Raw genomic sequence first — 10,769 nt, forward strand, 5'->3', positions numbered from 1 at the left:
TGTCGATACGTTTTGTCTCAAAATTATATTGCAGAGTTGGAATAAATGGAGGCTCAAAGATGGTTTGCCCTTGAAGGATCTGAAATTACGATTTGTGGGTGAGCCTTCAAAGCCACCTGCAAAGATTCGAAATGAAAGAAGCCTCGAGTTGGAATAAGAGGAGACTCAAACATGGTGCCTTGAAGGATTTGGAATCGCAGTTTGTGGGTGAGCCTTCAAAGCCACCTGCAAAGATCCGAAATGAAGGAGGCCTCTTGAGTTGGAATAAGAGGAGGCTCAAACATGGTGTTGTTGCCTTGAAGGATCTGGAATTGCGATTTGTGGGTGAGCCTTCAAGCCACCTGCAAAGATCCGAAATAAAAGAGACACATGAACCGTCCCGTAATACCTCTCAGATCATGGAAGACAACATGCACATGAACGCAAAAGATTAATAATGTATGTTTAATGACTCGAATCACTCTAGTACGTCTTCAAAGACTTAAATAAAAGTTATGGTTTGTGCACTTTGCAGTTTGATTGGCACCACAATCAATTTCCAGTGTCCAAAATTGAACTCATAAACAATATGACTCTGCTATTGCCTGCTTTCCATTTGTAAGGATGATACGTTCAACAATTCAAACAAAGAAATAATTCAGAGAACCGCTTAATTATGCCACAAATAAAAAAGCAGAGTCGCTATTTGGCTCATCAACAGAGAACTGCTATATCAAATTTAAATATACTCGATGTAATATAAACATGCACATGAAAATATTTGCATTGCCAAATACTCCTGAGTACTCCGGACGGACTATTTGATATACAAACAGCATAACAGACTTTTGTATTCACAAAAGATAAGTCAGATAAAGAGAAACAACAAAGGCTTCAGGTTATAAAGAAAATTAAGCAGCTACACCCATTTAGACCACTTGAGGATATATTTGCCTGATGCACTACTCATAATATCTCTGAATCTTTTACCACAAAAATATTAGAGTTTCACATATCAAGTATCTTCAGTGGCCAACCAATTAGCATTGAATGAAAAAAGAGTTTAGCAGTGGTCATGTGCAGATATCTAGTTACCATTCACACTTACATTATATTCAGAAGTCACTTCTCAAGGGAGAAAAAAGGCCTGATGAGGTTACAACATGTTTGTGAGAATAGAATCCAATTCTCACAACATATGGGTTGGTTTGGCTTGTTTCACCAATGTCTTCTTCCTCCTATTCGCCTTGCTAGATGGATATCTTTTTGCACTGCAATAAAGTAAAAGCCACCATAAATGGATGAATTGAAACAATGTAATTATGCAATCACAACAATGTAATCAATTCAGTTTGTTAGCAGGCATCAAAACAAAAAAAGAAATTGCACTTCCGATAAATAACAGGATGACAACCAGTACTGCAGAGATACTAAGTTAAGCCGTTTCCAATTGATCTAATAATTTGTTAGGCTCTTCCTCACTGCAGAGATACAAAGTTAAATCTTGGTATTTTGTGAATAAAATGACTGTTAATACACTATATATACCATGAATCAAATCACACTGGGATTTTACACAACTGTTTTATAAAGTAGAATGGATCCTGATGAGGCCGGTCTTGAAACAAATTCTCTTTAAAATCAATTAAGGAACAGCATTTTTGATTTGGGTTAGAGTTTCAGAGATCTCTCATAAGGCTATCGTTGTTTCTCACCGAAGTGGAGGCCAGAAAAAGAGGAGAGGCAAGATTTCCACTTTTACTCCATTGTCTTTGTCATTTTTTTTCATTTGGATGCTGGCAGTAAGACTATCTCAGCATTGTGATTTCCTATGTGGCACCAATGGAATGTACTGTACCAGCTTATGGCCAAAATGAAGGGTGCCAAGTGGCACTTGAATCTTTGGAAGTTTTAGTTCATGCCTAGGGAATCTTTGGAAGTCTTAATTCGTGCCTTGGCAATACAAGAGATTGAGTACATTATTGATTATGTATCACTATCACTATAACGAAGTCTTTGATGGTTTTCGTTTTTTTCTCTTCTTGTTTTGCCCACTGATTATACAGTAATAAGTTCCAATTATTATGTAGACACTGACATTCTGCAGTATACCAGTTGCCAACCTGAATTGATAATGTTGGCTCTAATACAAGTCTGTATCCTGTTTTTATTAGTTTAATTTGTGTACAAAAAATCTTATCATGTAACATGCACCCTCAAATGAGCCTTGATGCATGTCTCTCCATCCTTAATCAATGTTACTGCATTAGAAAGATATTATATTTGTATATGCATTTAATAGCATTTTTTACAAAAAAAAAAAAAGTAGGAACTGTTTTAGGAGCATCCTTTTATAGTTATACTGTGGCTAAAGAAAGTGGTGTCATTAAGTTATATGCTCCTGAACATCTTCAGAATTTCTTTCTATATTGTAGTTATTTTGCTCTAGAGCAAACATGCAATTTCTAAAACTAATATTTTCATGATGCATCAGCGACAATTACCTGAACATCTTCAGAATTTCTTTCCATATTGTAGTTATTTCGCTCAAGAGCAACCATGCAATTTCTAAAACTAATCTTTTCACCATGCACTGGTGACATTAATCATAAGAAGAACCATACCTAGATTTAAGTTAATCAGAAAGGGATGAAAGGAATTATAGGTTCAGGCATTCAGATCATAATGTATTTGCATGCGGGTGTTCACCAAGCAACTTCATGATTATCTGCTAGGAAAACTAACAATATCCTATTCAAATAAACTAGTGGAGCAGTCTACTACCAGATCTTCATTAAATTCTATTTTGGTATGAGGAATTAGATTTTCCAGAACCAGTTAACGATTTATGGAAACACATTTATTAATCATGTCACTCCAAAGAATCAGTTGTGTGCCACTCCAATTTCCTTTATCAAATCAAGAAGACAACTATAGTCAATGACCCCAGCTCTGTAACAATATAACCTAAATGACTAACAAGGCATGTGCATGTTTAATTCAAAATATCACACATTCTTTAGGGGGAAAAGAGATAGTTGCTTTGTCTATGTATTTAAATTCACCAAGAACAGACAAGCAAGATATGATGCAAAGCATAAATCAACTTTCAAAAAGAAAATTTTCAGTTAAAGATCAACTTTCATTTTCATCAGTTAGACATCTTTACTCTAATTGCAGATATATAGTGGAACATATTACATAGAGGTTTTTTGGATCAAAATTCCCCTAAACAAAGATTGTTAAGTGATTTTCATCTAAGGAATTTGCTGCAAAAATAGAACCTTATTTCATGGTGTGTAACTTACTAAGGGTAACACGTTTTGCATGAATCGCACAGAGATATGCATCTTCAAACATTTCTATCATATGAGTTTCCGCTGCCTGCAATAATTTGGAATGTTTTAAGTGAAATTCAAATGACGAATAAAACTGTTATAACAAGTTTATGATGTCAATTTCTATATGAATGACAAAAAGTAGACATCGGTTGCACAGAAGCCAGCTTAGATGAGCGAATCTTTCACCAATACGATAGCAGACCATATTACTTTCTGCCACAAATGGTAACTGCTTTTATGTTTTACAGTGAAAAACATGTCCAGCTTAAGATAAATCAGAGTCTTCACAGTGATCAGTCTGTTTCACAACAAATAAATAAGAAAAGCAATTGAAACCTTGGATTGGTCCTCATGGACCTATAACCCTTCTCTAGTCTCTTCTGCTTGTGCAAATATCAAAACTAGCAGTTGAGCATGAATCTCAGCCAACAAGGTTGTGTTTAGTTACTAAATATTCGGTTGACACCTGCTACCAAACACTGTTTCACAAAACAACTGAAGGTGGCTATTTTTGCTAGTATGTGAAACTGAGCAAGTTCACCTACACATATAACCCATCCTTCCAAGCTCCAACTATTTTCATTGGCCAAAGACATTGTAACAATCTAAAATTGTGAAGGACAACAACTCTCAGGCATCCAATGACATTTACTACAAAAAGATTAGCAAACTAAGGCCAAGGCAACCACTCAAATTTCTCAAAGTTTGAGATTAAGACACTGATGATGATAGGACTGTCACATAAAGCACACACAACTGAATATAGGAAATGGATGACAAAGAACAATTTTTAAGTTGGACATGCAGGTGAAAGAAAATAGCAACATATAATTTGTCACTAGATAAATCCTTTACCCTATTTTTTTATCTACTCATAATTTATATGACACATGGATAGAAAACACTATCTAATATCCAAAAAAAATTCCATGTTAGTCTCAACTAAATTATAAATGTTTAACACTAATCAACGAATACTAAAAAAAGGTTGATATGACTTAAATTAAGACAGATAAGCAGGACTCCAAGGCAACTCGATGCCTAACTCAGGTTGATCAAAACTCTGAACCAAACTCAGTATGTTTTAATGAGTTTCTTAGAATTTCTCACAAGTTATTGTACTCAACCAAGTTAAGAACACCAAAATCAATTATTTTTTATGAAAATGTCAACTAGTATTAGGTTGACTTACTAGCCAATCATAGTTTTAATATATTAATTGAAGTGATGTTCTTAATTTCAAGTTGGGGCAACAGACTCCTACTCCTTTCTTTGATTGAGGCTTTGAACCATAATTGTGACTTGAATATGGCATTTCTTATATAGAAGTTCTTGTTCAAAAAATTTAGATTTAAGCAAGTAAGCATAAGCATAATCAGCAAACTGATGAAAGTAGAATACATAAGAAGTCAACAATGATCGAATCTTCCGAGTCAGATAACTTTGATTCAAGATGAGGTTTTGAGTGACTTTGTTTACATTGGTTCAACCTATAACCCTTGTCCCCTCTTGAAATCTTAACATTGAACAACAGAGTCACATGGTCAAAACCATTTCACGTTGTTATTAAAGGCTCAGGAACCATATACAATTATCATCTGTTTATCATAATCATCAAAAACGACCATAATTATCGCTACAAAAAATGGTGATGTGACTTCTATTAAATTGAACTTATCTAAGAAATATATTGCTCTTTCCAGAACACATGTAAAAAACAATTAGTATTTCTTTTTATAGTCTTATCAACAACCAAGTTCATCAATCCTATCAGAATGTATGCTGTCAATCCATGATGCTGATGTAAAAGATCTGGATACTGAAATGTATTATCTAATCAAACAGATAGGTTTAAATGAAAAGTGAAATGCAATTTTTTAAGGAAAAACACAAAAAGGTTCATTGACATATTTGGGTTGTTAGGAATCAAGTTCAAGCAGGCACTTCAAGGTGATATATGGTACTACAGTCAGTTGTGGTCAGCTAATTCTGGTATCACTAACCATTTATATCTAAAGACAACAAAACTCAGGAAAGCTCTGGTGACAACCAATTGAAGAAAGCACAAAGAAAAGAGTACACTAATCCAAAAATGAAAAGCTTTGCTACAGTTCAAGCACCATCAATCTAGAAATCTTACACTGCAAGATCTTTTGGTGTATATGAATACACCCTTGCTCCCCTGAGTAGGCAAGCAACCCATCTGAAGGTGAAACAAAGTTGATTGCTTGTCTATAGACCTAGACATGAGCCAAATCTGGGGCCGATTTATTTGCATGTTCTGTGGACCTCAATAAGATGTTATCTCATCATGCTGATTATTCTTTGTGATGTAATTAGCGACCCAAATATGTAGGGATGGACCTTATATGATTATGATATTTATTTTTTTTAACTTAGTGCCAAATTATATAAATAACTTGAGGTAATTATATTATTCATATATAATTTTGAATTAGCATTTTTGATGAAAATTTACAGAAACTAGTGAACCAATGTCCCAAAGTGAAAATGAAGGAAAAGTACCTCTTGAATCGCAACCAAAGCTTCAGGGGTCCATCGGTTTACTTCTTTCGAGTAGAAATGAGTGATCTCCCGTACCTAGATCCACTGACAAACATCATTAGAAGTAGAACATGTAAACCTTTCTAAACCCAAAACCACAAGTCATCCCCAGAGCAGCATCTACGGAGCTTGGAGAACGTATTTTTTCTGCATTATTGTTGCAAAAGGGGAAAATACAGACGATGATGGTACTAACAAGTCTGACAAACGGAGCGAAAGGGATCAATAGATTCCACGTCTTCTGCAAATTCCTGATCTCGCGTAGCGCCACCACCCCCGGCCTAAACCTGCGCCGCCTCGGCTGCTTCTTTGATTGGCTCGGTGCCCCTGCCTCCGCCCAACAAAAAAAAGGAACCCTTTTCATTCAAATTCCGACCTCTTTTTCCTTTTTTTTCCCTTTATCTAATAAGAACTTATTTGGTGTGCGCGTAAGAAAAAATAAATAAATAATCACATATAATCAAGCGCAACAAGTACGAAAAGGTGAAGACCTTGAGGCGCGTTCCTCGATCTGGTGGCCGTGGTTCTCTATTCGTGCGAAATATACAAGACAATCAAGCTTAAAAATCCAAAGAAACGAGGAAGAAGGAAAGAATAGTGAGAAGAGAAGCGCACAGGAGTAGCACCAGATGGCGTCGCAGGTCGATTCGCATCAGCTATTAACAATGAAAAGAGGCAAGGAAAGAGATCAGAAGAAATCTAACACCAACAAACCAGAGAAGAGAGGAGAAAAGGAGAGATGGGCGGACCGGGGGTTCGCTGCCCTGGAGACCGACCGAAATGGAAGCGCTTCCGAGGGCGAGAGGAGGACCTGTTGGACAGATGCTTCGTTCTCGCCATCACAGCAGTCTCCTCCCGAGAGAAAGAGAGCAGCGGGGCGAGGGAGAGGGGGTCATTTGGTACTTTTAGGGGATGTCACGGTTAGACCTGAGTCGATCCCTGGTGACGACGGCCCGAACACGGATCAAAATGCACACGCTCAAGCAGCGCTGGCCGTTCGATCAGGGATCGCGGTGAGACCATCCACGGCCTGGAGTCGACAATTTCGACGGAGGAGCAAAAGGTTTCCCGCCACATTTTCAAAAATGTGGCGGCCTCGGATTTGCCATGCATCGAACTTAAAGCTCGTATGGACCAATCGGGGAAGTATGCTTGTGCATGTAGATACATATATTTGTCATGCATCTCTCTAAGGCTTCATCACGGCTATCATAATTGATAAGGATGGATCGAGGATTAGGCTCTCAGTCAATTTTGTTAGAGAGGATGAAATTTACGAAAATATAATTTGACAATCCAATAAAGATAATAAAACAGAAAAATAAAATAGACAAAGACATCAAATTTATATGATTCGATCAATCACCTATGTCCACAGACGGAGGAAAATCAAAACTCTACTATAAAAAGGATAATTATAAATGCATTGAAAAAATATTCCTACGTCATAAAACACCTGAAACTACTAAATAAAAAAAACTCAAACTATAAACTCAACATATCTTAACTAAGTATAAACTTAATAAAAATTAAATCTAAAATAAACAATTAGATTTTTTTGATGCGTATGACTTCAAAAGATCCTTATTTATAATTATAATAGGAGATAAAACTAATAAATTTATTTTTTTCGATTTGTCAAACTAACAAATTTGATTTTAGTATGGGATCATAGAACAGTAATTTGCAGATATTCCAGGCACCTGGAGCTAAATCTTCTCAGCTGCAGCTTCTTAGAGAAGATGAGATGACCTTTGATATTAAAAGGTCAAATTGTTCGTATTTTTGGTATAGATTAACATGTGGATTACAGTAGTTCTGTACTAAAGATTTCATGAGCTGCACGCACAAGAAAACAAAAGAGGTGGGGAAAATGAAACAAGACATGCGAACAAAATGAACTCCTTTTCCTAAAAAGTTCAGAGGACCAGTACCAAAGTACTACTACTACTACCTGCACCACCTACCACAAAAGTCAAAGTTTTCCGAGTCCAAGTCAAAACACACAACGGTACACCCTTCAACGCGAATCCTAAGAACATATGCTAATTGGGGAAGCGTAGGAGACTGAGTTCATCTGACAAGAAGCCATTTCGCCAACCTCTTCAGCTTGCGTTGCAATCGAGATGTCCGCATTCCCTGCATCACGAGCCTCATCGCCTCCGCCACCGTCCGTGCCTTCGTTTGCCTCGGATCCTTCGAACAGGCACTCGATGTTGTCCTCGAAGCCGCCACCGTCCAGAAAGCCGTGCAGGTAGTCCGTCCGGTGGAGGCCGGCGTGGTGGTCCGGATAGATGCTGAAGCCGTGATCCATGCAAGGGGTCCAAGGGATCTCCATCATGCTCTCATCTCCTGGTGTTTGATCGATGAGCTCCTCGGATCTCTGTTCCTCCTGCGGCGGCTGTGGCTCGGGTTTCGGGAGGAGAGGCTTCTGCGGGCATTTCATGTAGCAGCTGATGTCGAAGTTGGTCACTGCGTTGGGGCCTCTGTACTCTATAGCAGCAAGATCGTAGGCTTGGGCTGCCTCCTCCTGCGTACCTACACGAAGCCATGGATGGACAAACTCAACAGAGGAAACGAGCGAATCAAGAACGTGTGGTGCTCGAGGAATCGAGCCCAACTTGCTTGCATGCGAGGTGGATCGCTTGCACAGTGAGAGCCGGTGTATAAGAAAGACGAAGCACGGGAAGCCTCAGGTCAACACAGAACAAACAGGTGGGTGGCGGGGCCCCAACGCTGTAATTCGACTCACTGTCCACGTGGGGAGCACTTGAATAAGCAGAACACACGTGGATCTCACGTGCATCAACACCACGTGGAATCACGTGACACTTGCAGGTTGCATCAATGACGCATTATGTCTCGAACGAGACATGTCACCGAAGATTAAACGAAGGCAAAATTGGATGAAGAAGGCAAGAGGCGTACTGAAAGTTCCTAAATAGAGGTACTTGTTGCCGAGAACTCGGCCGATCCTGGCCTCCCAGCGGCCATTGTGATGATGCCTGTCAAATTGGGGGTGATTTGGATTAGATCGAGTGATAGAATCGACAATGTTCGTTCGCATGGTTCTTTCTTAGGACCAATTCGAGTGTGTAGGGAGAGAGAGAACCTGGCAACCCCACGGTACTTGGAGACGCCTCTCGAGAACCCGCTGCTCCTGCGCCGAAGCGAAGCCAAGTACTCTTCTTTGGACATGCTCTGCATCTGCTCGTACTCTTCGGCGTATGTCTGAAGCTGCAATTTTTGTCAGCAAACATGTATATTAATCCTCAATTTATCTTCGATTAAACATACATAAATGAGAATTAAGCGTACAGGAAAGTTTAGGACTGTTTCTGGACCCCAATATTTGAGCGCCGCAAGATCGTAGGTGCGGGCCGCAGCCTCCTCGGCATCATAAGCTCCTGTACCACACAGTCGGTCGTCCATGTTAACTTGCGGTGATCAACATCAACATGGGGGTTTGTGATCGATGGCTTACCCAAATAAACTAAGCGGAGGCAACGGAGCAGCATCGGTGGAGGAACCACATGCAGATCGAAGGACGGGATCCGAGTGGAAAGAAAAATGGGAAGCACACAAAAATTGTCAGCCCTAAGAATCGTATGAAGGCCGAATACAAAATGAATTAACAAACATCAGGTCAGGATTGTTAATTCTAATCTGAGAGATTTGTGTCGGACCTTGTCTTCCCTTCTTGTTCTGGATGGGGTTCCAGCAATGCTTGTCCCAGAGATGAGCTTCGAATCTCCCTGTCCATCGGTGCCTGATGAAATGCAGCATCCTAAATCAGGAGGAATGGCTCAAATCGAGAAGGGGAGCTCACCGGATTGGGCGTACCTTGTGACTCCTCTGAAGGCAGAGCTCCGCTTCCCGTTGTCGCCGCCATTGCCGATGGCAGTGGCCGGAGCTCTTTTGGAGCGCCTGGGTTTCTTGGGCTTGCTCACCTGAAGCACATCGCAGGAGGAGAATGTGGATGAGTTTGAAGAAGAGGAGGTGGAAGGAGATACAGGGAGGGGAGGAGGAGGAGAAGGTTTCATGTGGGTTGCTGCTGGGAAGGGCAGTGGTGTTCTTTGGGGGCTGATGTGATTTATACTGGGGAGTGGGGTGGTTCAGCCTTTCGAGGGTAATGTTAGCTCGTAACATAGTGCTATTAACTCATGGTTACAGGTTGTCAGATGCGGCCAAATGGCTCGAGGGTCGGCGACGGGGTTGCATGGCTCTGTGTCAGAGTTCCAACACTTGGCCGAAACGCCCGCCATGCTGCCAATCTCTCTGTCTCTGTGAATTGGAGGAGAGGGCTAAAGTGGGGGAGAAGTCCAATAAGCAGTGACCTAAAGGTCCTTTTACAAGCAGCTTTACCACATCACAAGGTAAATGCTTTGGAATCACTGTGACATGATTTATCTACCATGCATTTCCAGGACACATTGATACATTCACTGCAGTTTTAGTACTCGTGAAGGATGATGAGTTATGTCAGACTAAATAGTGTCATCCATATCTACCTTTTCTCTTTCTGTAGGACAAACTTGTTGCTTTCTTGTAGGGTTTGATATTAGGTTGCCAGAAACAGAGCCAGGAAGGAAGGAGTTTTCGGGTTTTCCAAACAACTCATTCTTCTATTCTTCTGGAAGAATGAAATGGACCCTAAGATTAATAAGAAAAACTATGGTAGTTTAGAGTGACACTTTATCTAAGAGTAGATTAACATCTTTCTCCTTTAGCTCAATCAGGACAAAAGATCTGTGGAGGATGCAAGTCAGTCAGCTTGGCCATTGAATTACTGTAAGTGCTCTGTGGTGGATGCAAGATTGGATTTGCTAACCTTCAATCGGCTTTCTAGTGTTCTTTCTGCTGTCATAGTATAGTTAGGAAATC

At 39.8% G+C, this 10,769-nt stretch overlaps 2 protein-coding genes across 2 annotated transcripts; both read right to left on the reverse strand.

The window, feature by feature from the left end:
* Window positions 1-852: 852 nt before the first annotated feature.
* Window positions 853-6,809, reverse strand: LOC135618180 (histone H3-like centromeric protein CENH3). Its single transcript, XM_065119039.1, has 7 exons — window positions 6,635-6,809; window positions 6,501-6,541; window positions 6,377-6,413; window positions 6,082-6,212; window positions 5,847-5,921; window positions 3,288-3,363; window positions 853-1,250 (listed from the first exon to the last, which is right to left on the reverse strand). Exons 1-7 carry the CDS (start codon window positions 6,723-6,725, stop codon window positions 1,198-1,200), a joined length of 504 nt encoding a protein of 167 aa, XP_064975111.1. The 5' UTR covers window positions 6,726-6,809; the 3' UTR covers window positions 853-1,197.
* Window positions 6,810-7,773: 964 nt separating this feature from the next.
* Window positions 7,774-9,961, reverse strand: LOC135618933 (ethylene-responsive transcription factor WRI1-like). The gene is made up of 7 exons (XM_065120409.1): window positions 9,729-9,961; window positions 9,572-9,654; window positions 9,370-9,378; window positions 9,204-9,292; window positions 8,998-9,122; window positions 8,814-8,890; window positions 7,774-8,423 (listed from the first exon to the last, which is right to left on the reverse strand). The coding sequence occupies exons 1-7, from the start codon at window positions 9,926-9,928 to the stop codon at window positions 7,918-7,920; spliced, it is 1,089 nt and encodes a 362-aa protein (XP_064976481.1). The 5' UTR covers window positions 9,929-9,961; the 3' UTR covers window positions 7,774-7,917.
* Window positions 9,962-10,769: the final 808 nt, after the last annotated feature.

Source organism: Musa acuminata, chromosome BXJ2-8, assembly GCF_036884655.1.
Source record: "Musa acuminata AAA Group cultivar baxijiao chromosome BXJ2-8, Cavendish_Baxijiao_AAA, whole genome shotgun sequence".
NCBI classification, from domain to species: Eukaryota; Viridiplantae; Streptophyta; class Magnoliopsida; order Zingiberales; family Musaceae; genus Musa; species Musa acuminata.

What these genes read in the sequence shown, in the direction of transcription:
- LOC135618180 (XM_065119039.1), bottom strand. Translation starts at nt 6,725, where the DNA reads ATGGCGAGAACGAAGCATCTGTCCAACAGGTCCTCCTCTCGCCCTCGG. An exon ending in TCCAGGGCAGCGAACCCCCG is followed by an intron (nt 6,542 to 6,634) that starts GTCCGCCCATCT and finishes CATTGTTAATAG; the next exon opens with CTGATGCGAATCGACCTGCG. An exon ending in ATCGAGGAACGCGCCTCAAG is followed by an intron (nt 6,213 to 6,376) that starts GTCTTCACCTTT and finishes GGGCGGAGGCAG; the next exon opens with GGGCACCGAGCCAATCAAAG.
- LOC135618933 (XM_065120409.1), bottom strand. Translation starts at nt 9,928, where the DNA reads ATGAAACCTTCTCCTCCTCCTCCCCTCCCTGTATCTCCTTCCACCTCC. An exon ending in AAGTACCGTGGGGTTGCCAG is followed by an intron (nt 8,891 to 8,997) that starts GTTCTCTCTCTC and finishes CCAATTTGACAG; the next exon opens with GCATCATCACAATGGCCGCT. An exon ending in CCTCTATTTAGGAACTTTCA is followed by an intron (nt 8,424 to 8,813) that starts GTACGCCTCTTG and finishes GGCTTCGTGTAG; the next exon opens with GTACGCAGGAGGAGGCAGCC.